This window comes from Acinonyx jubatus, chromosome B4 (assembly GCF_027475565.1).
Source record: "Acinonyx jubatus isolate Ajub_Pintada_27869175 chromosome B4, VMU_Ajub_asm_v1.0, whole genome shotgun sequence".
Classification (NCBI taxonomy): Eukaryota; Metazoa; Chordata; class Mammalia; order Carnivora; family Felidae; genus Acinonyx; species Acinonyx jubatus.
The window spans coordinates 10,355,801-10,383,016 of NC_069387.1; the positions used below are offsets into that span (position 1 = coordinate 10,355,801).

At 40.8% G+C, this 27,216-nt stretch overlaps 1 protein-coding gene across 11 annotated transcripts in view; it reads right to left on the minus strand.

The window, feature by feature from the left end:
- Positions 1-3,837: 3,837 nt before the first annotated feature.
- Positions 3,838-27,216, minus strand: part of USP6NL (USP6 N-terminal like) — a 231,354-nt gene continuing 207,975 nt past the window's right edge. For 10 of the 11 annotated variants that reach the window (XM_053225266.1, XM_053225263.1, XM_053225265.1 and 7 more), the window contains 2 exons: positions 6,801-8,178; positions 3,838-6,208 (listed from right to left, as the gene is read on the minus strand). In XM_053225266.1, the coding sequence (XP_053081241.1) occupies positions 6,202-6,208; positions 6,801-8,178 (1,385 nt within the window). In that variant the 3' untranslated portion in view covers positions 3,838-6,201. Of the gene's footprint in view, positions 8,179-27,216 lie in introns of all 11 variants that reach the window. The other variant, XM_027073396.2, reaches the window with a different exon arrangement.

The window sequence follows — 27,216 nt, forward strand, 5'->3', positions numbered from 1 at the left end:
CAGACAGATAAAATTCTAAAAGCATGATTCATAAAGAAAAAAAAACAGAAAAAATGGAACTTCATTCAAATTAAAAGCATCTGTAACACAAAAGACACCATAAGACAGACTGGGAAAAAATACTGCAAATCATGTCTTATAAAGGACTTGTATCCAGAATATATTAAGAATTCCTACTATCCAATAATATGAAAATAACCCAATCAAAAAGTGAGCAAAAGATCTGGACAGCCATTCCACCCAGGAAGATATTATGAATGGCCCAGAAGCACAAGAAAAGGTGTTCACCATCATTGGCTATTATAGAAATGCAAATCAAAGCCACAATGAGATATCACTAGAATGGCTACAATAAAAAAAAAAAAATACAAAACAACAAGTGTTGGTGAGGATGTGGAGAAATTTGAACCCTCACACAATGCTTATGCTAATCTAAAATGGTGTAAACACTTTGGAAAAGAGTCTGGCACTTTCTTAAAAAGTTAAACATAAATTTGCCACAAAGGTCAGCAATAGCACTCCCAAGGGAAATGGAAACTTATTCCCACAAAGATTTGCACACAAATGCTCATAGCAGCATATGAAAACAATGCAAACATCTACACCTGGTGAGTAAACAAAATGTGACAGAGTCACACAATGGGCTACTGTTCAGCAATAAAAAGGAATCACTAATACATGCTACGACGTGGGTGAAACTCCTCATCATTACGCAAAAAGCCACATATTGTCTGATCCCATTTATATGACAAACCAGAAAGTGGATTAGTGGTTGCCTGAGGCGGGGCGGGGGGTGGGGGGCAGGAATGGAGACTGACTGCAAATGGGTACAAGAGATCTTTTTGAGGTAATGGAAATGTTCTAAAATTGTGTTTGTTTCAGTGGTTATATAACTGTGTAAATTTACTAAAAAAAACCCCCTTTGATGTGTACCTATATGGGTGAATTCTATGGCAGGTAAATTACACCTTCTTGGGGTACCTGGGTGGCTCGGTCAGTTGAGTGGCCAACTCTTGATTTCTGCTCACGTCATGATGCCAACAGTTCTTGAGTTTGAACCCCACATTTGGGATTCTTTCTCTCTGCTCCTCCCCCATTCATGTGCGCACATGCTCGCGCGCTCTCTCTCTCAAAATAAATACACTTAAAAAAGAAAGTTACACCTTCTTAAAACTGTCCAGTTGGGGTACGCACAGGCTCTAGATTCAGTCTGCGTGGATTCATGTCCTGGCTCTGTGACTTGAACCGGCTGTCACTTGGAGCAAAGTTATGTCAACTCCCTGTGCCTTCATTTTCCCATCTGTAAACAGGGACTTACTTAGAGGGAACACACTTCAGAGTTATTCTGAGAAGTATATAGGTTAATACAGGTTAAATGCGTAAGCACAGGGCCAGACACACAGCAAGCGTTCAGGAAAGTGCGCTAGTTTTCTTACGATTATTATTACATTCAGACAATTATTAAGTCTGGCCAACTTTACTTGGTAATTAGCTCTCAGTCACCTTTTCTTTGAAAGTGCTTCCCTGGTCTTACACTGTACTACTTTTAGACTGACCATTTGGGGCAGTCTTCCTAACCTTCTCCAGGCTCGCTTGCTCACTGCCACGTAGCCTCTAGAGACCACACAGGAAATATGAATATGCCCAAGGCAAAACTGGCTTCCAGGATCCAGTTCAATGGCACAGAAGGCCCCCATCATCTGGTCTCTCTGTGGAACACTCCACCCCACCCCCAACATCATCAAGGTGTCAGATGCCCCCCATGTAACCCTCATGCCATATCCCCTCTGCAAAGTCTACTCTACTAATCCTCAGGTTCAGCAATGGAGGCAACCCCGCCCCCACTGGCCTCCCCTGACCCTCCTGAGCCATGCGTGGCCTTTCTACGTCTGTATTAATCACCTGTGCACATCTCCCACACTGAATGGAGGCACAAAGATTAAAAACCATGTCTCCTACCTTGCAGCGTGAGCCTAGCATGGTCCCGAGGACAATAGTACACTGTAGGCGCTCAATAAAATATTGACTGGCCAAGCGAATGACCAGACTGTGCACATTTTCTCAGCTCCTCACATAGGGAAAATGCACTTAGGTTTGCAAATGCAGCTTAGGCCTATTTTTAGCATGTCCACTTAAGGAAAATGACAGAGGTTGTCCAGGAAAATGGAAACCTTACTATGACTCTACCTATTTTGAAGAACTACTGTAACGTATAATGAGAGAAGGCCCAGGGTCATGCCGCCTTCCATTCGAAGCCATTTACACTTTCCACAACTGCCAGTAGTTCATCAAAATTTACAGAGACGGCTGGAAAGTTAATCCTTCCAGTAGAATTTTTCCTAACTTACCTGAAATCAGAGTTTCTAAACCCTAAAACCGATCTGTTAAGAACTTCTGAGACAGTTCATGGTGAGAATATAAGACAATCAAATTTAGAGAGATTTTTATTTATTTTTAGTATTAGTATTTATTTATTTATTTATTTATTTATTTATTTATTTATTTATTTATTTATTTATTTATTTAGAGCTTAGCTGAGGAGTGCCTGGGTTGCTCAGTCGGTTAAGCATCCGACTTCGGCTCAGGTCGCGATCTCAAGGTTCATGGGTTTGAGCCCCACATTGGGCTCTGTGCTGACAGCTCAGAGCCTGGAGCCTGTTTCAGATTCTGTGTCTCCCTCTCTCTCTGCCCCTCCCCAACTCGTGCTCTGTTTCCCTCTGTCTCACAAATAAATAAACATTAAAAAAAAAAAAAAAAGAGCTTAGCTGACTGAACGGGTGAAAAATACCAATACCTGATGCCTGGGTTTCACCCCAGGTTCTGATTGAAGTGGCCTAGGGTAGAAACCAAGAAGAACATTTTTTTGTTAAGTTCCCCCAGATAATTCTAAAGAGTAGCAAGGGTCAAGATACACTCCTATGAAATCTAAAATTTGTTCCTTTATGCCTCAGTGCTCTTATGGATAAAATGGTGGCAATTAGGCTTAGATTTTCAGATAAATGAAAATCCTTCTGAAAGAACAATTCATAACTAAATGTTAAGTGGAATCCTTTCTTTTTAGTCTCACTACCTTGGGTCACTGAAAAAATAAGGTTTGGCTTATTAAAACCGCCTGATCAATAAGCATTAATATCCATATTACAGAGGGACATATAAAATCCATTAAAGGACAATCAAAGATCCCCAAACTGCAATTATAATTAATCCACAATCAAATGCATACTAAAAGGTGTGAATCAAAAGACAACTGAGAATGATAACATTCCCAGAAGACGGAGCTGTAGGTCCTCTGTGAATAAATCCGTATTTGTGGGCAGAGCATGCATGTGTTTCTCCAGAAAGCAATCCCAGCAAAGTACTGAAAAGGCACTGTTTCTGTGCTCGCACCTCAATGGGCCCTGAGGGAGAGACCCGAAATGACACAACGGAAACCTCGCTGTTAAGATTACACTGAGTATGACATAAACTTTAGTATTAGAATCTCCTTAAAGTGAAAAAGGCGAAAGCAATCACACCACCATCTGTTTTTCTTCTCCAGAAACGTCCTGTTCTATCTCTTTTCTTTCTTTCAGGAGACACTCTATCATTGCCACTGAGGGGGATCAGGACACGTCACCCCAAAAGACACCACTCTCGCAAAAGAACGACTCTGAGCCAGAGGCATCTCAGTTCCTGCAGTCGCTTATCTGCCCGAGAGTTCTCCCCAAAAGTCTCGTCACAACTCCCATCTCCAGGCCACTCTGCTCTCTCCAGCACCACACCCCGACACCACCAGGCACTTCCCATCGCCCATCACTTCTCTCAGGGCCACTTGTCTTCCCGGGAGTATCTTTCTTCCCCTCCCTTTCCCTGCTAAGTTAGCTGCACAGACCTCCAAGTCCAACCCTCCGTTGAGTTACTCAGGACCGGGCACCGTGTGAATGCAGGATGCACCTGTGAGAACGCTTCTGTTTTTCTCTTGTTGATCTGCTTCTGTCAGACCAAGGTACAGGCTGTGGCTGGAGAACCCGGCAGGGTGGAAGGAAAAATAATTTTTCTTCCCCTTTAGTACTTTGAAATCTGACTTTACATTTACACATACACATCTCTCTCAGCTTTAAAAAGCTGTCTATTTTTTAAAAATCCAATAAAAAGTGTAAGTAACTGAAAGAGTCAAAGTTTTAAAACCCTTTGAGACTCCGGGTCCAGTCTCTTTAACTTTTCAAACTAGATATTGAAACAATAGACCAAAGTGCTTATTGTGTGAAGCAAGACTGCTATAAGGAAAAGAGTGGATAATGGAGAGATATTTACAGCGTGTGCAGCTGTCAGGATCAGCCTCTGCTCTGTGAGGACCCTCACCAAATACAGGTTCACGATTATATTTAACCCACTTTACTAATATTACTTCATCTTTTATCATTATTCCATTATTTATCTTTTATTACAAGATAAATATGAAAGACTAAAATGCTACGGTAGCAAAATAACTTCAAATTAAAGTTCCCTACTTGAAAAACTAATGGACAGAGAGCTACATTTTATAGTGGGGAAGACTGGAAATACCTTATTGCTATTAATAATGGCAGACAAAATAAAGCAAAGGTGATGTAGTTCTAAATACAGCACTCCTGGAAATTAATAAAGTATTTAACATACGACTGTGATATATATATATATATATATAGTCATGTAGGCAAACACTGAGTAGTATATCTCCTCAATGAGAAGAAAATTAGCTTCAGAAGCATCAGAGACGCAGCACTTTTACCATATGAAAAAAAAGCACGTGAAAGACACAAAACAAAATATACTTATTACTTTTAGCATGTTAAAAACAATCACATCAAAAAAAGTATACAGATAAAAATGTCATAGATGACATAAGAAAATAGTGTATATATATATTCTGCATATATATATATGTATATATATATATATATATATATATAAATCTACAGTATTTACCACTGTTGACATATATATTTTGGAACAGCTCAGATGCTGCCATCATACCCTAAATTGTACAGCTTGGTTTATTACAAGTCACAGAATCATGGTTTAAAAATTCGAACTAATATCCTTAGCTGCATTTCGTTATATACATGTCTTTCTAAGCCTCCACATGATCCGAATCAAGAGCCCAGGGACAGCAGGGTTTTGTCTGTGCTCCAGCGTCGTGCTTAGCTGCTAACACACTGCATTTGTTTTGCCATTTAAATAACATCATTACTGAGTTGATTAAAATTACATTAGACTCATTATATACATAAAAAATATTGTCACATTCACTAGCTAAACAAATGTTACTCTCATTTGAAAAGATATACTTCGGTACCTTGGAAGTTTAAAGCTCCAACTTGTGACAAGAAGAGCCATGGACGTTAGGTTGATCCTACTCTCTTCATTATTCAAACACCAGGCAAGTATGCTGAAAACGAGCTCTCCCGTTAAACACAAAGTCATACTTTCTGGGAGTGCCCAAAACTTTGCCAGCGTTTTGGTAATTGTAGTGTAATAGAGTATTTTAAAAGACATTGCTCATTTTTAAACCATGAACCTGAATTTTTTTCACTGAGAAAGAAAAAAAGGAGATTTTTGAAAGTATGAAAGTCACACTCGTTTTTAAAAAAGACTAAAATCTTAAGACTCCTATTAATAATTAGGATCATTGTTTACAGTTTTACACAGTGATAATTTAGTGGCCCAAGGGCAGTGATACCCACTAGGGCCTTTAAAGAAAGAGTACCAGGAAAAGATCGTGTAAATGAACGCTCTGGGCCTGCAGGAATCGAAAGGGCAGAAGTGAGAAGTCACCATACTGCTGATCCAGCTTTCGAATGAACTTCACAGGAGCTGCTCTGCTGCCCCGCGTGAGCGCGCACTCATCAGTAACTCCTCCTGCTGGCATCCACTGGAGAGCAGGACCTCGCGCTTCCTTTGCATCTGGCAAGGAGCATTCAGCTCTGAGCTTTGCAAGAGTCAGACCAGAACAAAGGGCGCCGAACCAACTAAAGCTGCTCTGACACTGATCTCAGGGTGCGTGGATGCAACGGGCAGCGCGGCCGTGCCTTTGGCCATAAACTTACTTTGAGTGCCCCAATGTTTAAGCACCATTAAGTGGTGAGCCTTGCTCTCCAGTGTCTTTAATTTTCAGATGGAAAGAAAATGGCTGCAATGGCAGAGAAGCTGAATCAAGTCGGGGCACACCCTTACATCACTTTAGGACCTGGGTGGAAAACAGATGGGGGGGGGGGGGGGGAGGAACTTGAGTGAAAGATAAGGAAAGGAAGAACAGTAAATTATCCCATGGATATATATTAAAATTAGTTTTTTTTAACGTTTCTTTAGTTTTGTGTTCAAATGTGTGTGCACGGAGGCCTTTTGGTATCTATTAAAAGATACGTACACTACATCTAGCCTTAAAAATGTGTATTCTATGCAGTTTTTCAGTGCTTTATAACGTTTCTCAAAATAGCATAGGCTAATGGAGTAAAAATGCTCAGGTTTTGGAGAAAGATATAAATGAAACTGAGTGATGAATTATCATCATGTGTGCATCCCTCAACACCACTGCTATGTTTCCATGTTAAATTCTTTTGAGCAGATTCAGTGATGATGCAATTTAAAAACTGCTCATCTTAAGCAGCATCTACGTGGGGATGAAACGCTTCTACATATTCTTATTACTAGCATACACTGGAATTGTGCAAGATGTTTACAGTAGTAGGAAATACTGCTTTGGCAATTATAAACATAGCAATGTAGGTTTCAAATGGTTTCTATTCTCTTGTCTTTACCAAGTATAGATAAATTCTCACAGCAATACTGATTCTTGAATAGGAAGTCCATCCCGATTTCTGTAGTGATATCCTGGAGGCGAGGGCCCTGAATATTGATACCCAGAGGAACCGGCATCTTCTAAACCTGGTGAAGTTCTGTATCGCACTGGACTATCTACTGAGACTGCTGGGAGGCTATGGTCCTGAAAGGGAACATGCTGAAAGGCGGAATATTTTGGTAACTTGCTCAAGTGGCTACGGTTAGCATCTTGAGTCCACAGCTGTCCGTGAGTCTCAGGTCTGTATGTGTAACTAACTTCTGACCATTTCCTGTTATCCGGCAGATAATCCACTGGAGGAATGATGAATTTCCCATTCTTTGGTGACTCCGAATTGCCTGAATACCCCCCGGCACTGGTCTCCACAGGAAGAACTTCTATTCGGCTGGATGGCAGGACAAGAGGAAGAGGGCGGCTGTAAGATTTCTCTGGAGAAATATCGACTGAAAGAGTAGAGCCATAAGGTCTCCTGGAAGGATTCCCTGGAGTCCCACGGGTAAACTGTGGAGATGCAAAGCTGCTGTCGGCAGCAGGGATGTGTTTGGGAGAATTTCCGTGGTACACAGGGGGGTTACTGTAGGAGGGTGGGTGCACTGTCCTGCGATCTTCCCTGTCTAACGGAGACGGGTATTTTGTGTAACCTGCAGGCTGCACTTTAAAAGTAAACTTGTTTGAGGCTCTTGATGGACTAGACCCTGGCTCCACGTGCTTCCTGGGACTGTGACAGTAAGCTCTTTCTAGCGCCTCTTCAATAGACGCGCTGTTATCATTCTCGGGCACGTTATCGTACTGGGATGCATTGGAGCCCCGTTTCCCTTCATCGACATCCCAAACCTTCATCTTTTGCCTCACATTCGACATCCGAGTATCAGCAGAACTCGGGACGGTGGCTGTGAGCGAGGGGTGTGCTGACCTACTTTTGCCTTCGATGGCATATTTGGCAGTTTTTTCAATAGCTGAAGTATCTGACGGTTTATTCCACTTGGGCACAAATTCCTTCCTGACAGTTGAAGTGGCATTGCTGTTCTGGTTAGCAGCTGCGTGATTATATTGCCTCGAACTGTCTTGTGGGCCCGATGGAAGTTTTCTTTGCAAATCTGCTTCGTCTTTAAGCTTTTTACTGTCTTCGTCCACGGATTTTCTTCTCGGCGCCCTTACTCTTTCTGGTGTGCCAACTCGACCTTGATGGTGAGGGGAATGCTCATGCTTTTTGTGGGGTGAAGAGCTGCTCTCTCTTCTGCTGTTCAGAGGGGGACTTGACCTGCCCATGCTTCTTTGTCCGTTGCTCAGGTGACTGATGCCAGCAGATTCGGGTAGAAGCTGTCCCAAAGGTTTCCGTGGGTATTCATCCTCTTTACCTAAAGGGAAAGACAGATCCATAAATAACATAAATACAGCAGTAAATAATATCAAATATAAAACCACATGATGAACAACGGTATACTTTTCATCTGAGCACTCATACACATAAACCACAGAATCTGGGGGGTTTAGGAGAAGCAGTTTTTAGGGAGACTGATACTAAAACATACCACAAGTCAAAATCTTATTAGACAATGTGCAGGTGGGAATATTTTATGAACTTATGAGGAAGGATGATACAATTATGTAACATGTGATTCTTATGTTTTCTTAAGCTATACTGTTATGTGTCTTCAAGGACACACAGCTGACACTCTCATTCTCATTATTACAACCCTTATGCAGGTCAGCAGTTCAAGGTCCTACTGTTACTTTCGCTTTAGTTGGCCTCAACTAAAATGGTTTCAAAATCTCAGTCAAACTTCTATCAACTTTCAGCAGGTCTACCAAATTGAAAAGGCAGGTGATGACCAAGCGTGGTCTCAAAGTTGTTCCCAAACAGCTTACTATTACTATTATTATCTTAAGTACTTGCCACAGTATAACTTCATAATAGAAAGAAATAGTATTCTATCTCAAAGTTAACACCTCTAAAAGGATCCTAATGCAAAAGAGAAAAAAAACTTTAAAAAGAAAGAAAATTATATTGGATACTTTCAGTTTTTTATTTTATATAATTAACACCAAAAAATTAATCAAGAATTAAAGGAAGGTGCAATAAATTGGGCATTTAGTAAACAGTTTAGTACATCCACTCTCACCACCGTTATTCACCAGTTATTCAACATAGTGCTGGAAGTCCCAGCCACAGCAGCCAGACAACAAAAGGAAATAAAAGGCGGAAGAAGTAAAACCTTCACTATTTGCAGATGACATGATACTATAAAGAGAAAATCAGAAAGACCCCACCCATAAGCTACTAGGACTGATACATGAGTTAAGTCACAGGATATAAAACCAATGTACAGAAATCTGTTGCATTCCCATATACTACTGATGAAGCAGCAGAAAGAGAAATTAAAAAAAACAATCTCATTTACAATTGTACCCAAAATACTAAAATACTTACAAGTAAACTTAACCAAGGGAGTGAAACACCTGTAACTCTGAAAACTCTCAAACACTAATGAAAGAAATTGACAATGACAGAAAGAATTGGAGAGACATTCCATGCTCATGGAAGAACAAATATTGTTAAAATGTCTATACTGCCCAACCTACACATTTCATGCAATCCCTATTAAGATACCAACAGCATTTTTCACAGAACTAGAATAATCCTAAAATTTGTATGGAACCACAAGAGACGCCGAGTAGCCAAAGCAATCTAGAAAAAGAAAAACAAAACTGGAGGCACCACAATTCCAGACGTCGAGCTACACCACAAAGGTGCAGTGATCAAAACAGTCTTGGTACTGGCACAAAAAATGGACACAGAGCCCAGAAATAAACCCATGATTAATTAGTCTCTGACAAAGCAGGAAAGTACATGCAATGGGAAAAAGACAGCCTCTTCAACCAACGGTGCTGGGGAAAACTGGACAGCAACATGCAAAAGAATGAAACTGGGCCATGTTCTCACACTATACACGAAAATAATCTCAAAATGGATAAAAGAACCTAAATGTGAGATCTGAAACCATAAAAATCCTAGATGAGAGCATAGGAAGTTATGTCTCTGATGCTGGCTGTAGCAACATTTTTCTAGATGTCTGTTCAGGCATGGGAAACAAAAGCAAAAATAACTGTTGGGACTACATCAAAACAAAAAGCTTCTGCACAGTGAAGGAAAAAAATCAACAAAACTAAAAGGCAATGTACTGAATGACAAAAAATATTTGCAAATAACATATCAGATAAAGGGTTAGTACCCAAAAATATATAAAGAACTTCTACAACTCAACACTCAAAAAAAAAAAAAACAAATAATCTCATTAAAAATGGACAGAAGACATGAACAGACATTTCTCCAAAGAAGATATACAGATGGCCAATAGACACATGAAAAAATGCTCAACATCACTCATCGTCAGGGAAATGCAAATCACAACACAATGAGATATCACCTCACGCCTGTCAGAATGGTGAAAATGAAACACAACAAGCAATAAGTGTTGGCTAGAATTTGGGGAAAAAAGGAACCCTCATAGACCATTGGTGGGAATGCAAACTGGTGCAGCCACTGTGGAAAACAGTATGGAGGTTCCTCAAAAAGTTAAAGTGGAACTACCCTAAGATCCAGTAACTGCACTACTGGGTATTTACCCAAACAATATAAAAACACTAATTCAAAGGGATACATGGACTCATATGTTTATAGCAGCATTATTTAAAATAGCCAAACTATGGAAGCAGCCCAAGTGTCCACTGATATATAGAGAAGATGTGCTATACATATACAATGGGATATCATTCAGCCATAAAAGAGGATGATATCTTGCCATTTGCTACAACATGGATGGGGCCAAATAGTACAATGGTAAGTGAAACAAGTCAGAGAAAGACAAATACTACATGATTTCACTCCTATGTGGAATTTAAGAAAACAAATGAGCACAGGAAAGAAAAAAGGAGAGACAAACCAAAACAAACTGTTGGTAACCAGAGGGGATGTGGGTAGGGGGCTGCGTGAAGGGGATCAACTGCACACTTGTCCTGATGAGCACGGAGTAATGTATATACTCGACACCTGAAACCAATCTAACACTACGTTAACTCTACTGGAATTAAAATACAAAACTTAAATATAAAACATTAAAAAAAAAATGAAAAACTGAAAATGATTATAATGTAGATATCCAATAAATATCATCTTGAGAAAAAGACAACAGACTTCTCTTGTACAAATTCCATGGTTTCAAATGTGACTTTCATGAGGCGCCTGTTTGGCTCAGTTGGCGGAACATGGGGTTCCTGATCTGGGGGTTGTAACTTTGAGCCCCTATGTTGGGTGTAGAGATTACTTAAAAAAAATCTTTAAAATAAAATTTTCACAGATTGAAAAATAATACTCTCAACTTACAAATACGTGGTTGCTCTTCAGGTATCTTCCTGCCCATCCATCTACAAGAGTTACTGAGTGAGCTCTGCTCTGGGCTAAGCAATGTGTCACCAGAGGCGAGCGCACAGTCCCCGTTTTCACGTAGCTCACACTCCGGGTGATGGTAACTTTGTTCTTCACCCACATATGGGACTTTTGAGATACTAAAAAAATATATTCAGTGAGCTTTTCTTTGGGGGGGGGGGGGAGGTAGCAGAGAGTGATAGAGAAACAAGATCCTTTAAAGAGTTAAGCTATGCCGCAATCGGAATTAAGCCAAAAATAACCTTTGTGACCTTGGAATCCAGGAGTTTTTAAACTTTTTAAGACCAGGCTCTTGTTCTTCAAACCAAATTCCATATGAGGCCCCAATACATAAGGAAAATACAAACACAGCTGCTCTGATAAAAGTGGAAAGTCACCCCTTTTCCTCTTCCCTCAACTGCGCAGCTGCTCAGAGCCCGAGGGTTCAAGGTCTAGTTCTGCCTACACTGGAAAGATGGGAACAGAGCTTCAGAGAAGCCATGTGATCAATCTCTCATGGCAGACACGGAATGGGATCCAGGACCCCGTGTTTTCACGCCCAGCTCACTGCTTTCTGCCACTGTGGCACATTCATTAAACTCCAGAGACACTGCGGATGGTTTTAGCAGACTCTACTGTGACAATCCTTGTGCAAGCTCTTCATTTTGCACATTTGAAAGCACACAAATCACTAGAATTGGCAATCAGGGTTTGTTCCATTCATTTGTCCATTCAACAAATACATATGTATCAAGCAAATACTATGGCCCAGGCACTGCCCAGGGAGCTGCCAATCCAGGAAGGACACCAAGGAAGAAGTTCCCACCCTCACGGAGCACACACGCTAGTTGTGCAGAGCCAGGAAGACAGCACCAGAGAAGGCAGTGGAAGCAAGTGGGGGTGGGGCAGGACCGCACAGGGCAGAGCTCTGGCGAGGACAGAGGCGCTCTGTGCCTGGAGCAGGAGACAAGCAGAGACCAGCTGGGGACGAGGCCTGAGGAACAGCAGTCACATCACGCAGGGCCTTGAAGATTACAGTAATGGCTCTGAACCTCTTTCTGAGTTAACTGCCAACTCCTGGGGCCTTTTCAGTAGGAGGATAACATCATCTGATACTATCTTACCAAGTTCACGTTGGTGGGTTAGACTTACAGTATGTAATACTTAATGATGGTAACAGTAATAGCTAATATTCATTAAGCACTTAACGTGCACCAGATACTACTCAAAAAATACATACGGCATTTAGGAACAGGCGTATAACTAAGGTCACTACTCGGACCTCTCACTGTAGAGGAGGAAATCCAGGCAGAAATGACATTGTTCTCATATCTTTTTACCATAATAATGACATTTTACGGTACATGGACACAGTATTTTAAGTGATAACCCAAACGGTGAAATGCTTGTCGATGACAAAAGTTGTCCTTGTCTTTGAATGCTGTATGTAAAAGCATCTGAGGCAATTCCAGTGCAGCATCTGACTAGTCTCACAGGAACTAGCTGGAATCAAGGTAAGAGAGGGGACTCACATGCAGCCCGAGACAAGAATATTCACAAGTAGTTACTTAGCCTATTGAGTTAAAAACTAACCATACAAATAAAACTAAAATCAATCCGAGTCGCCCAAAAGCTTTCACCCGCTCTACAAATAGTTATCCATTTAGTCCCAGATAAATGTAGGAATTCCTTCTTCCCTATAGACAGCTAACACCAACAAGAAAATTATTAAGAAGATATATAGACCTATGTAATTGAAAAACTGAACTTAAGACTCTTCTTTGACAATTTTCTGAGGGCACAGCATAGGAACCTGAATGGCTAATTCGGTGGCTGGCTGATATGCCATCAGAAAAAAATATCGGCCAATCATCACAACACCCTTTGCAGGTTGGTGAGTAGGAACCTGATGAAAAACATAACCACTAAAAGGAACAGGAAAACGCACACCCAGAGAATGGTGAATTCATGCCTGCAAAATGTGCTGTCACAGGGACAAAAGCAGATTAGTTGTAGAGACTCTTACACTGAGCCCTTTAAGCTGCCCCTTTCTCCACCACTTGAGTGGCTTCCGGCAGCCTGCAGAGAGAGAGCCACCAACATTTCAGTTCATATGAAATCATTTAAAATGTTTAAAAAATTCTCCATGGCAGTGTTAAACAACCACCACCACCACATTTCAAAATGAACCGTGGCTGCAACGTGCACGTAGGTGGATGCCCTAGAACATCAATCTAGGGGTGAAAGCTTCAAACGCTTCTCTTTGCCTGGACTGGGAATGCTCACATCCTGCTTTCTGTATTTCAATCTGTATCAATTCACAACCCAGGAAAACTTAATTCACTTGTAATTAGGTCTTTCCAAGGTTGGCTAACTGCTATGGACTGAATGCTTGTGTCCCCCCAGAATTCATATGCTGGAACTCCCTAGTGTAACGGTACTTGGAGATGGGGTTTGGGAGGAAATTAGGTCATGAGGGAACTAATCCTGATGGGATTAGTGCCCCCACTGTCTTCAGAGCAGAGCAGTGGACGGGGCCACAAAGGGAGGTGTGATCTGCCTTGTTTTTAGCCCCACCTCCCTCTGTAAAGGCTTCTAAAAGGAAAGGAACCACATCGCACCACAAAGAGTGCAGCTCATGGGTTCCTCCCAGTTGTGGTCAACAGTGAAGAGTGGCCCCTGGCAGAGCGGGGAGGTACACCCTATTAGAGGAGCAGTGGTCAGGCGGGGAGCTCTGGACCAGGTAGGGGACAGTGCTTCTCCCTCTGTCATCACACCCTCCCAACACAACCAGACTGGTGCCCCTTAGAGGGAGGGAAAGGCTGACCCTGATTCCCGTGCGAAGCACTGGGCAGTGCCTGGCACGCGGCAGCCCCGGTGAGGAGTTGCACACTCCACGTCCCCTGAGGTGGACCGGGTACTCGAGCCAGGTTTCACTGACCACAGGACAGGCCTGTGCTTGTTCCTGCCTTCAGCAAAGTCTGTGCCTAGAAGCTACCTCACTGCTGTGGGCTGAATTGTGTCCCCTCAAGATTCATGTGTTGAACTAACCCCTAAATCCCTCAGAATGTGACATTTGGATAGAAGGACTTTATAGAGGTAATTAAGGTTAAATGAGGTCACTGGAGTGGGCCTCTCAAACAATATGACTGACCTCCTTCTAAGAAGAGACGTACGGACACAGACAGGGAGACTGTGTAGGGAAGACCATGCAGGAAAACGCCCAGCGAAAGCCAAGGAGAGAAGAAACCAACTTTGCCAACGCTTTAACCTTGGACTTCCCAGGCTCCAGAATTATGAGAAAATATTTCTCTGTTGTTAAAGCCACTTTGTCTGTGGTATTTCTATTCTAGCAGCCCGAGCTAAGATACTACCCTTAAGTCTACATCCTCAATCTCCAAACTGACTTGCTGTACTAAACACAAATTGTATGGATTGCCTTTTTCTGCTAGTTAAAAATCACATATTTCATGATAATGAAATTATAATTTATAATTATGCTTTTATGGTCCTAGCATATTTTCAATGTCGACAAAATGTAATGAAACCAATGATAGTAATTAAAATTTATTTTACATAACCACGTCAAAAAGACAACTGAACAAATGTGGAAGGCAGACACCAGCAATAACAGACCCATTAAGGGTAATGAGAGTTCCATTACTTTGCAGACTCTCATATGCCATTCTCGATGTCTTGTGGTCACCAATGTATTGACCAGGGATGGTCACTGTAGGGTTGGCTTCCATAGCATTTTCCATAGACGTTTAGCTATATTGACTTATGGACAATCATGGACACGAAAGGGCATCTTTGTAAATGTGCTAACCAGAATTTAAGCAAGATTCCAGATTTGGACTAACTGAACCGGAGTGGAAAGGCGTTAATAAGGGACCAGTTCAGTGGAAAGATTTAAAAACAAACAAAAAACCAAAACAAGACAAAACAAAACAAAACAAAACAAACAAACAAAACTTGGGGAGGTGGAAGGAAGAAAGTGGGGAGAAAAGACTATGAGAGAAAATGGAACACCTGTGGGGAAATAAGGCAGTGTCACACAGCGGACCGCTATTCTACTATCTACAGACTTTCATTCTGAAATCCTTTAGATACATAAAAGGCACATATTGGTAAAGACTAACAGGACACACAGTAAAAAGGCAGGATCGTGGATATAAGGCATGTTTTTCTCAGGAGAAGGAATAAGAAGATTGAGACAAAAGTAAGGGGGAGACCAAGGTGGTAATTCCTGCATGAAACAAAATGGAAAGGTATGTGTCTTACATACATACGTCGGAGATTTAATTTTTCAATATAAAGGGTAAGAAAAGTATTCACCTTACATTTAACACTACTTTATATTCAAGTCAGTACAGAAAGTTTTCTAAGGAAGGGACATTAATATTCTGCATACCTACACATCATAGTAGAAGTAAAAGAAAACTTTAACATGTTCCATTTCCTGAATGGGCAAAGAGACCCAGTGGAGAAAAAATTCTGCAACTGTTCTAAAATGTCAAAAAACTAGCATCTCTAAGTTCTTTCATGGTAGCCCATGACACATTTCCCTTTCCCCTAGTAGACAATAACCTAATTAAAGTAACTTCTCCTTTTGTATTCATACCTCTAGTATCTAAGATAGTAAGGGAATCACAAGTAAGGTGCTGACAAAATGTCCATTCATTCATATGTAATAAATATGAATTAGAGTAATGACATACTGTTCATATAAACAGTACAGACACATAATGGTTAATTCATTCATACATTCATTCATTCATTCATGGCTTAAAACATCAGAACCTTATTCTCTCACAGTTCTGGAGGCCAGAAGAGCTTAGCCAGTATCACTGGGCCAAAATCCAAGTGTTGACAGAGCCACATTCCCTTCAGAGGCTCTAGAGTAGAACCAGTTCTTCGATTCTCCCAACTTCTGGTGGTTACTGGCATTCATTGCCTTGTGACCACATCAATCTTCAAGGCCAGCATCTTCCCCCAGCTCTCTGCCATCTCTTCACATCACCTTCTCCTCTATGTGTGTCAGACCTTCTAATGCCTCCTTCTCACAAGGATACATGTAATTGCATTTAAGGTACACTTGGATAATTCAGCATAATGTCCCCATCTCAAGGTCAAAATTTAACCTCTTATAGACATTGACTTCCAGGCTTTGGTTTACCCACTTGTATTTTCAAGTTAAGGCTTCTTTAGAGACACTTTTTTTTTGTCTTCCAATAAAACTTTATTTAAAAGACAGGTGATGGGGGGTGGGAGGGAGGGGAAAGTGGGTGATGGGCATTGAGGAGGGTACCTGTTAGGATGAACACTGGATGTTGTATGGAAACCAATATGACAATAGATTTCATGTAAAAAAAAAAAAAAAAAAAAAAAAAAACAGGGTATGGACCAACTATGTCAATAAAAAGTAAAAATTAAATAAATAAATAAATAAATAAATAAATAAATAAATAAATAAATAGACAGGTGGCCGGCCAGATTTGTCTTTTGGGCTAGAGTTATTCAACCTCCAATCTAAAGAGTAGGACTCATTCTAAATTTATCAGTTGAGCTTGGTAAGTTCTTTGTAGACTTTGGGTGCTCTGTATCAGCTATGTCATTTGCAAATATCTTCTCCGAGTCCATCAGTTGCCTTTTAGTTTTGCTGATTGTTTCCTTTGCATGCAGAAGCCTTTTTATCTTGACGAGGTCCCAATACTTCATTTTTGCTTTTGTTTCCCTTGCCTCTGGAGACGTGTTGAGTAAGAAGTTGCTACAGCCGAGGTCAAAGAAGTCTTTGCCTGCTTTCTCCTCTAGGATTTTGATGGTTTCGTGTCTTACGTTTAGGTTTTTCATCCACTTTGAGTTTATTTTTGTGTATGGTGTAAGAAAGTGGTCCATGTTCATTTTTCTGCATGTCACTGTCCAGTTTTCCCAGCACCACTTGCTGAAGAGACTCTTTATTCCATTGGATATTCTTTCCTGCTTTGTTCAAGATTAGTTGGCCGTATGTTTGTGGGTCCATTTCTGGGCTTTCTATTCTGTTCCATTGATCTGAGGGTCTGTTTTTGTGCCGGTACCATACTGTCTTGATGATTACAGCTTTGTAATACATCTTAAAGTCCAGGATTGTGATACCTCCAGCTTTGGTTTTCTTTTTCAGGATTGCTTTGGCTATTCGAGGTCTCTTCTGGTTCCATACAAATGTTAGGATTGTTTGTTCTAGCTCTGTGAAGAATGGTAGTGTTATTTTGATAGGGATTGCACTGAATATGTAGATTACTTTGGGTAGTATCGACATTTTAACAATATTTGTTCTTCCTATCCAGGAGCATGGAGTATTCTTCCATTTTTTTGTGTCTTCTTCAATTTCTTTCATGAGCTTTCTATAGTTTTCAGTGTATAGATTTTTCACCTCTTTGGTTAGGTTTATTCCTAGGTATTTTACGGTTTTTGGTGCACATAATGGTTATTAATACCCAAGATCTACCAGCTAAGAAACTAGACGTAGCAGGGTTTAGAGAGAAAAAAAATCTGGTGCAGACAAAATGACACTGTATCTAATTAATTCCTAACTGGTAATTTCTCAATAGGTACTAGGGCCTTGTAGCAGGTAGAGGGTGAATGCTTCAAATGTACAAAGACATTTAGAAGACAGAGCCTCTTTGCCCCCTGCAGAGATTTCCAGTAAGCATGGAAGAAGGTACAACAATGGGAAAGAGGCAGTAGACGATATAAGAAGGAGCCTTCCAAAGTGTAGGCACTTGAAAAACCCAATTCCTTCCAATTTTAAAGACAATAACACATGCAAGACTAGGGAAGATAAGGATATTCACAGGTGCCGGGCTCAACAGCAGGCTAGGATATGTTTAATTTAAAACAGTGTCCGGTCACACCTCCTTTCTGTAGTGACCTGTGACCTGGGGGCAGGAAAGACTAACAGGTGGAGGTAATACATGGCTCCTGATCCTGGCATCAACATCTACCTTCCATAATAAATACCTGCTGACTGACGACACTGTGGGACTGGGCCACGTTCAAGTTATTCCCATAACTGACCAAACACTCTGACCAGTGTATAATTCTCAGTAACCCAATGATGCTCAAATGTACACACGCTGTCTGCATTTCAGTGCAGGTCCTTGGCCCTCAGGGCGACACTGGCTGTGGAGGAGGGCTGTGTCTCAAGAGAGGAGAGGGAATGAGAAGGGGCAGGAAGAAGTGACTGAAAAGAAAAGAGGGAAAGAAAGCAGGAGAGAGGGGGGAGGTGGGGTGCCGTGAGGCAGAATAACGGAGAGGGCCACAAAGAGAAGGAAGCGGAGCAGAGGGGCAGAAGGTGGAGACGGTTCCACAGGGAACCGAGGCGCCGAGCAGCGGCTCCCTTCCTGGGGCTGCTCAAGTCTGGGTGGGGATTTGCTCGTGTGTCACAAAAAGTGGGCAGGGCAGAGGCCTCTCCATTCCAACGGCAATGCCAAAACTCAAGGACTTTGTGCCAGGGCGACCCGACCTCGGTAATTATGGAGTCTGGAAGAAAACTCTACTGAACACTGCTGTAAAGGCAATTCTTTTCTGAAGATGAACTGTTCCACTTTCACTGAGCTGAAGATATCTCTGTAGACCCGTCAAGAAGGACAAATGCCATCACCCAGAATATTTTCATATCCTAATAAATACGCTTTGCCCTTTTCCCACAAAAGTCGATTCAAATAAGCATTAAACATTCTTGCCCAATCTCTCCTTAGATCCATCTGAACCGCCTTGAACCCTGCCACACACATACACACTAACACTGCTGTACTTGGCTTTGCTTGGTTTACCTGTCTCCTTTCACCCCTACCCAATGGAGTGTAACTACAAGATTCAAGCATAACCGATGTCAACGCAGATGGCTATACACAGGCAATATGTATTAATATTTATTATCCATACTTTCGTTCTGAACTTCTTTTCAGTAGCCACAATACTGTGTGTGCTCATCCCACTATAGCTGCCTGCCTAGAATTTAAATTCTTCCCTTCTTAAAAACATAGGTGTTTAAAAGAATTACTGCCCTATTCTTAAAGGGTAGGAAAGCACCACAGTTCCTATCATATATAACAGTGAGACAGCTTTATGAAAATACCACATTAATAACATTTTTCACTAGCATTTCATCAAAAATGGTATTTTCATGCCAGTACCAACTTGATATTTTTCAGAGTAAAGGCCAAAAAGTTTATTAGTTGCTTTTTTTTTAATTTTTCTTTAAAAAAAAAAAAAGTAAGTAAAAAGAATACTCTAGCCATCCCTAAAAAAAAAAAAAAAAATACAGAAGAGTCCCTCAAATACCCTCAGGTTTGTTCACTGTTGATTTTACTCAGGTCTGTGCCGCCACCCAGTGGACACCACACTCAACTACAAGCCTTACAGATTAATTGTCTAAGAGGCATTACAGGCTCCTATGCACCCAAGTGCTCTCTCTCTTGTAAACAATATCCTACTTACAAATTTCAACAACAGAATATATGTACTCTGATTGTTCTAACAGTTTTCAGTAAGAAATGGTAGGGGCTGTTGTCAGGAAAATTATTCTGGGGAAGAGTCATCTTACTCCTCTCCAGATCAAATATTAAGTCCAACCGAGTTTGAAAATATGGTCACAAAATCAGTGATTTCAAAATATACTGGAAAATTCAAATGGCTTTATATCTGTTTAATGTACCCTTAGCAAGAAAAATATGCAATTCAAGCGTTATTTATTACAGCCTTCAACCCTTCTATACCCCCTTCTATAAGTGACCAAAGAAATACAGGAAAACCTTGGATTGCGAGTAATTTGTTCTGTGAGTGTTTTGCAAGACAAGCAAACATTTCTAATAAATTTTAACTTGATAAGTAAGCTATGTCTTACAATACAAGTAGTACATGACCCTGAATGTCACATGATCACAGCTGAGCCAATAGTTGTCTCTCTCTCTCTCTCTCTCTCTCTCTCTCTCTCTCTCTCTCTCTGGGATTGTAGGTGATTGTCTCCTATGCTTGGATGATTGGCCTCAGGCTGCAGCATTTGGCAGAAATCAGTGATTTTTCAGAATGTTGGAAGGTGCCCACAATTGGCACTAGCATATTTTTTGTCACTTCCAAGTACCTATGGACAGTCTTTTGCTTTTCCAGACAAGAGTGAGCTCAGGAATGCTTTGCTCCATTCCAGGTTAGGCTGCCTGCCTCTGCTGCTTTACTGCCGGTTCCACTCATTACAGCGTATGACAATTTGTTACTACTGTGCAGTGGGGAGCATCTGTGCAAGTGCACACAATGGCTCCCGTGCAGAAAAAGGTTCCACTGAGGCAACGAGAGCAGGGACTCCATTGGTGACAGTGGAAGTCATCCCCCTCCTCTCTTGCCCCCCTCACACTGGCCACGAAGGTTTTCCAAGTGCAGGTTCATTTATTTTTCTTTAGAGTTTGTATTTTCTATATTATTTTGTATTATATGACAGTATTGTAATCATTTTCATATGAGTATCCTCTGAGTTTCCATTATTTCTTATGGGGAAATTTGCTTTGATACCCAAGTGCTTTGGATTACAAACATGTTTCCCAAATTATGCTTGCAAACCAAGGTTTTACTGTATTTTTGCTTTCTAATTTATAGCTGAGAACTTTTTAAAAATATTTTTTTAATTATAGTAATTAGGTTCATAGGCTTGACTTTTTTTCTCATCAGACAAAATTTGAAAGAGAGGTGAGGCAGAGAATTACTTAAACACATTTGTCATTATAAATGTATTTAATGCCACACACATTCAATAGATCTTTCTGAAATAATTTTTGTTTCCTAGTGTTTCAATTCATATATACACAGGAAAAAATGGCGTAATATCAGTTTCTATCATATAAACAAAAGTGAAAACCCATCTAAACACTCAAAAAGCGGGAGTTTCTTACTTTTTTAATTGACAAACGATACAGTTGGACCTGTTTGTGTATGTCTATGTAATGAGAATACGAAATAGTTCCAGGACCTCAAAAACCTGCCTTTTGTAGATGACAGGCTTTTATTATCTACAAAGTAGATTGAAGCTTCATTTGTTCATTAAAAATTATTGGCCAAATGCCTATTATATATATGCCGGGCACTGAAATGTGTGCTGGTGACACAAAGACGTGGTCACTGTCCTCTAGAACTCACTGTCCAACACATGTCAGAGGAACAGGAGAAGCACAGCTCTGCAAGCATACGCAGGGGGGTGGAGTCCGGGGTGGGGAGGTGCTCCTGGCACAAAATCCCGCTGATCCGGCTGTGTGGTTTGGGAGGCTGGGGGTGGCTGGGAAGGCCTCTGGAGGAGACGATGCTTAAGCCAAGTCGTGAAAACTGAACGGAATGGATGTGGGCACAGGGACCTGGGGAAGCGTGCCGGGCATTCTTGGGGAGTAGCACGTCCTAAGGCACAGAACTGTGGGCGCACAACACAGCGGCGTGACTATCAGCCACAGCATCTGCTGTGATGTCTGGTGCTGGCTTTGGAGTCAGGCTGGTCACCAGCTATATGACCCTGGGCAATACTTCGCCCCGTAGCCCGTTTCCTCATCTCTAGGTTACTACTACTGACACTGATGGCAGAATGACCATGAAAGCTTTTCAAAATTAAAACAAGTGCCACTTAATGTAAGAATTATGGCCCTTCCAGATAAAAACCAAAAGAACACGGGGGGGGGGGGGGGGTTCTATCACGTTCAGAGACCCTTTAAAGGTACAAGGTGAAAGTAAAAGACCAAAAAAACGCAAAGTCCAATCCTCCTGGGTGGAAAGGCAGACTTCCTCAGGGAGAAGAAAGAACGAGGTTGTGTGCAAGGGGCACCCACAGTGTCTGGACTACATGGCCAAGGACCTGATGGGTGTGGACCCAGCAATAAGAAAAAGTGGTTCGGCCTGCGAGTTCGGTCACTGACCAGAATTCAGTTGGGAGTCCTGGCTTACATTCCAACTAACAAAGTACCTTCCAAATTTATCTGACATACATTTTTTAATTCCCAAAGATCTAAAACTAACTATAGAAAAACTGAAGAGAATTAAACACAGGATTAATTCTGTATTTTTGCATTAAGGAATCTGTTCATATTTAGTATTGCCTTTTCATGCCAATTGAAAGTCACTGATTCGAACTTACGATTTGAAATGTATAAACAGGAGTGTAACAAATTTTTAAGGGACTCAAGGTTCAGCAAATTCTTAAATTTATCAGATGTAGAAGTTATTTAAGAACTAGGGAAGATTTTGTTTTTAATTTAAAAGTTGACATGTTTAAGGGATTGTATATATTAAATTTATAAATGCAATTTAAAACGTTTGTAGAAGTTTATTTGTACCAAACATTAACATTAACCAAACATTAACATTCCCTTTAAAAGAGAATGGTAATTTGGGGTGCCTGGGTGGCTCAGTCAGTTAAGCGTCCGACATCGGCTCAGGTCACAATCTCACAGTTCGTGGGTTCAAGCTCCGTGTCAGGCTCTGTGCTGACAGGCCTGGAGCCTGCTTCAGATTCTGTATCCCCCTCTCTCTCTTCCCCTCCCCTGCTCACACTGTCTCTCTCTCTCTCAAAAATAAACATAAAAAAATAAAAAAAAAAAAGAGAGCACGGTAACTTTTCCCACGTCTACTAACTTTTGTAAGCTGAATTAACAAACTAAAGAAGAACTAGGTTTCTGGATTTGTAACTGTAAGAAATTAAATACTAATTTTAGGAACCTAAATAATTCTGTGCACCAACAGTTATCCTGAAGGATACTAATAAATTTGCATCAGTAAGTACCTTATCGCAACGGGCTGTTGAAAAAAAATTGACATGTGTATGTAAAAAAAGCATACTGCAAGGCGTCTATCATGTGGGACTCCAAAGTCCGCTCTTGTTGTTACTATGTCAGAAGTGTCTGGGGGTATGAGGGGGGAAGAAGGACAGAAGTAGGAAAAACAAGCAGACTGGGAGAGTATCTTGGCTCAAACTAAGGAGTCTGGATCTTCTTCCTTCAGCACGGAAGTGTCCCCTGAACAGCTGGCCACTTCACCAAGTCACTCTGGCAAGACAAGGAGGTGAGCAACACGGGAGTCAGGGCTTCCAGGGCGGGCGACACAGCCCTGCTAGTGAGGCTGGAGAGGAGGGGGATGCTAGAGAGAGACGAGGAATCAAAAGAAACACAGAACTTGGGTGTCTGAACGGACAGTGAATGGACTGCTCGTAAGCTGGGGTAATGCGGAGAAGATTTTGGAAGAGGGGTAAAGGGCGCCCAGGTGGCTCAGTCAGTTAAGCGTCAGACTTCGGCTCAGGTCATGATCTCACAGCTCGTGGGTTCAAGTCTCATGCTGGGCTCTGTGCTGACAGCTCAGAGCCTGGAGCCTGCTTCAGATTCAGTGTCTCCCTCTCTCTGCCCTTCCCCCGCTCGCACTCTGTGTCTCTCTCTCTCTCTCTCTCTCTCTCTCTCAAAAATAAATAAACATTAAAATAAATAAGTTAAAAAAAAAAAAAAGAAGATGGGGTAAAGTTGAATGTTTTACCATGGTCAGAAATACACAGGAGAAATGGGAAAAATAAACATCTCCTTCCTACATTCCAGCCCAAAATTTTGATTACCATTACAAAATAACATACAAAAGAGAAATGGCAATTCTGGAACTGGCAAAGTTTTGCTATAAACAAAATAAAGAATCCGAATTGCCCTAGGACAGAAAAGGACATGTACCACAGCTAAAAGCAACAAAATGCTTTCCTTTCTTAAAAAGGTTCCTTAAGTTTCACGTTTTCTGATACCTAAAATAGAAGTGGTTCTCTCAATTATTCTAAGAAAAACGTGCTCTTGATTCTTCTAGGTCGTATGGTCATAAGCTATAGCCAGGCCACACGGGCAGTCACAGTGGATCAACACAGGCTTTCCACCCAGAGCAACCTCCCTAAGTGAGAGAATCCTAGCCGATGCGAACAGAAGACAGGTAGCTGAGGAGATCCAAGGGATAATTCCACCTCAAGATGGCAAGCCAACGGGGTATGCCAGAAGCGATGCATGTCATTTCAGTACTGTGTCAACTAAATGTACTTTTATTTAAATTGGGTCTTCAGAGTTGATTCACATGAAGAGATGGAGAGCTGAAACTTTCCAACTACTTTCTACACGTTTACTACTAGCAGTGGTCAACAAGAAAGGCATGATAGAATTAACAACGTAAGATAGGACACAAATGGCCGGAAAGCAGATGAGCGACGTAAAAAGCCTGAAATACTCACAACAAATGAAGACTAACAGCACCAACAAGGACACACGATAAACGGTGTCCGCAAATTAGGAAGAGAAAGAAATGTCTGACGATAAAAGACAGCTACAAAAAAGCTGTGCACGTTTATGTAAATATATGCGCTTTAAACACAAGTTTTATATGTAAAAGCAAAGGAAAAGGACTTGAATATTCCCCAAACTGAAGTAATGGAAAGTCTTCATACTTCACTCAATATACTGCAAAGATTACCTAGAGTTCTTATGAGGATACATTTGTAAATCGGGTAATAAAACTGAGGAATAAGGGATTTTTTAGGGTAAGATAGAAATATCTTGTTGCACATAAAAGCAAAGAAGTATTCAAAGACTAATAGTGTTGAGTCAGAAGAACACAGGATCAGTTTAAGGGAGATCCCACTGGCCAAACGGAGAACAATGTGAACATTAAAACAATAATAATTATATCTCATTGAAACATTAAGAATATATCAAATTCCATGGATTCACAATGAGAAAGCCAAAACAAAAGCTCATTTTCTGCCACTGGAGATAATCAAGAACATCAACTCCTAACTCTGAAAACTGGTAAAAGAAAACAGCTAAGCATTTATTCTGTTTTTTCAGTAGAAAATATATCTTAAGGTAACTAAAGAGCCCCAGCTGATAAAGGAGAAAAAATGCTTTGTTACAGAAGAAAATCTGCTGATAAATATAAAAGAAAGAATGGAATTTGAAAATTCCTACTTTACGACGTGTAATAAAATATTTGTTTTTGGCAAGGATTATTAATGGAAGCTGAAACCATCGGGGAAAGATCAAAAGGAAAGTGGATATCTGTATAATTGCAAAACATTATGCCACAGATCACTTGCTAATTAAAAAGTTTTTGCAATTAAAAAAAATTCTTTTTTTTTTAAGTTTATTTATTTATTTTGAGAGAGAGCAGCATGAGCAGAGGCGATAGAGAAAGAGAGGGAGAGAGAATCCCGAAGAGACTCCGTGTTCTCAGCACAAGGACACTTAACTGACTGAGCCACCCATGTACCCTACAACTAAAAACTTTTTTTTTTAATGTTTTTATTTATTTTTGAGAGAGAGAAAGAGAGAGACAGAGAGAGCAGGGGAGGAGCAGAGAGAGAGGGAGACACAGAATCCGAAGCAGGCTCCAGGCTCTGAGCTGACAGCACAGAGCTCAACGTGGGGCTCAAACTCATGAACCATGAGATCATGACCTGAGCCAAAGTCTGACACTTAACTGACTAAGCCCCCAACTGGAAACTTTTAATATGGAATTGATATTAGATGATATTTGAGAATTATATTGTTAATTTAATTAGATTTGATAATGGCACTATGCTTAGACAGGAGAAAAGTCCTTGTTTCTGAGACACAGAGACTAAACTATTTAGGGTGAAATACCATGAGGTCTTTATTTTCACTAAAAAATTATTCAGAGGTGACTGAGTGGCTCAGTCGGTTTAAGCGTCCCAACTCTTGACTTTAGCTCAGGTCATGATCTCATGGTTCGGGAGTTTGAGACCCGTGTCAGCCTCTGCACTGACAATGCGGAGCCTGTTTGGGATTCTCTCTCTGCCCTTCTCCTGCTCATGCTCTCTCTCAAAATAAATAATAAACTTTAAAATAAAATTATTCAACAAGCTTGTGTGATAGATACATGGGGGTGGGAAGGGTCTTCAGCTCTTTTTCTTTTGTACATGTTTGAAAAGCTTTTGTGAAACTTTACACAAATACATTTAGAAACTGAAGTGGACGATTTTCTAAGAAAATATAAAGGATGCACACTGGCCTGAGAAGACAAAATGAGTAACAAAACAATAACCAATAACCAGGCAAACATAAAGTTATCAAAGAGTGATTCCCCACAAAACAAGCATATCAGACTAAAATGGTTCCATAAGTATATTTTGAGCTCTTAAGGAACAATTTTAATACTACATACAATTTTCCAAAACACAGAGGAAGAAGGAAACTTTCCATACTATGATACTAGCATAACCTGGTAACGCAACGAAGTTTCAGTTCATTGTTATGCAATCCCACATAGGAATAACAACAAAAAAGTTAAGTAAAATATTAGCAAGTATAAAACATCAGAGCTTTAACAGGTAATTTATTACAACCAAGTGAAATTTATCCAAGGAGTGTAATGATGGTTCACAATTAGAAAATACATTAATAAAATTCACCATATAAGAAGGTCTTAAAAAGAGAAAAACACAGAGATTTGTTCATTTGTGCCTAAAAAGCATTAAGAAAAAAAAAAACCCTCAACATCTACTTTTTTTCTAATTTGGAAAAACAGTAATAGTTTGATACCCTCTGGGGTGAAAAATAAATAAAAAGTATTTAAGAGGAAGAAAAATACTATTATTGGATGATAACTGTGCATCTAGAATCTTGGAAAATGTGAGGGAATCCATTTTGCTCTACAACATTAGAAATACAGAGACAGGGAAAAGCTGCTGGGAGGGTGACAGAATAAGCACCAGGAATCTGTCCCCCCACCTGGACAACAACCGCACCAGCAGAACGTGTCTGACAGAACTGTCCTGGAACTCTGGTGCCCACTGTAGGCCTGCAACGGCCAGGAGAAGGCTGGGAAGGTAACGGCAGTGAATGTTGTTCACTTTCAGTTGTGGGCACTGCAGAAATACCCCATACTCTACCCCGCCCCAGCCACAGGGCAGGCAGCTTTACCTTGTTCC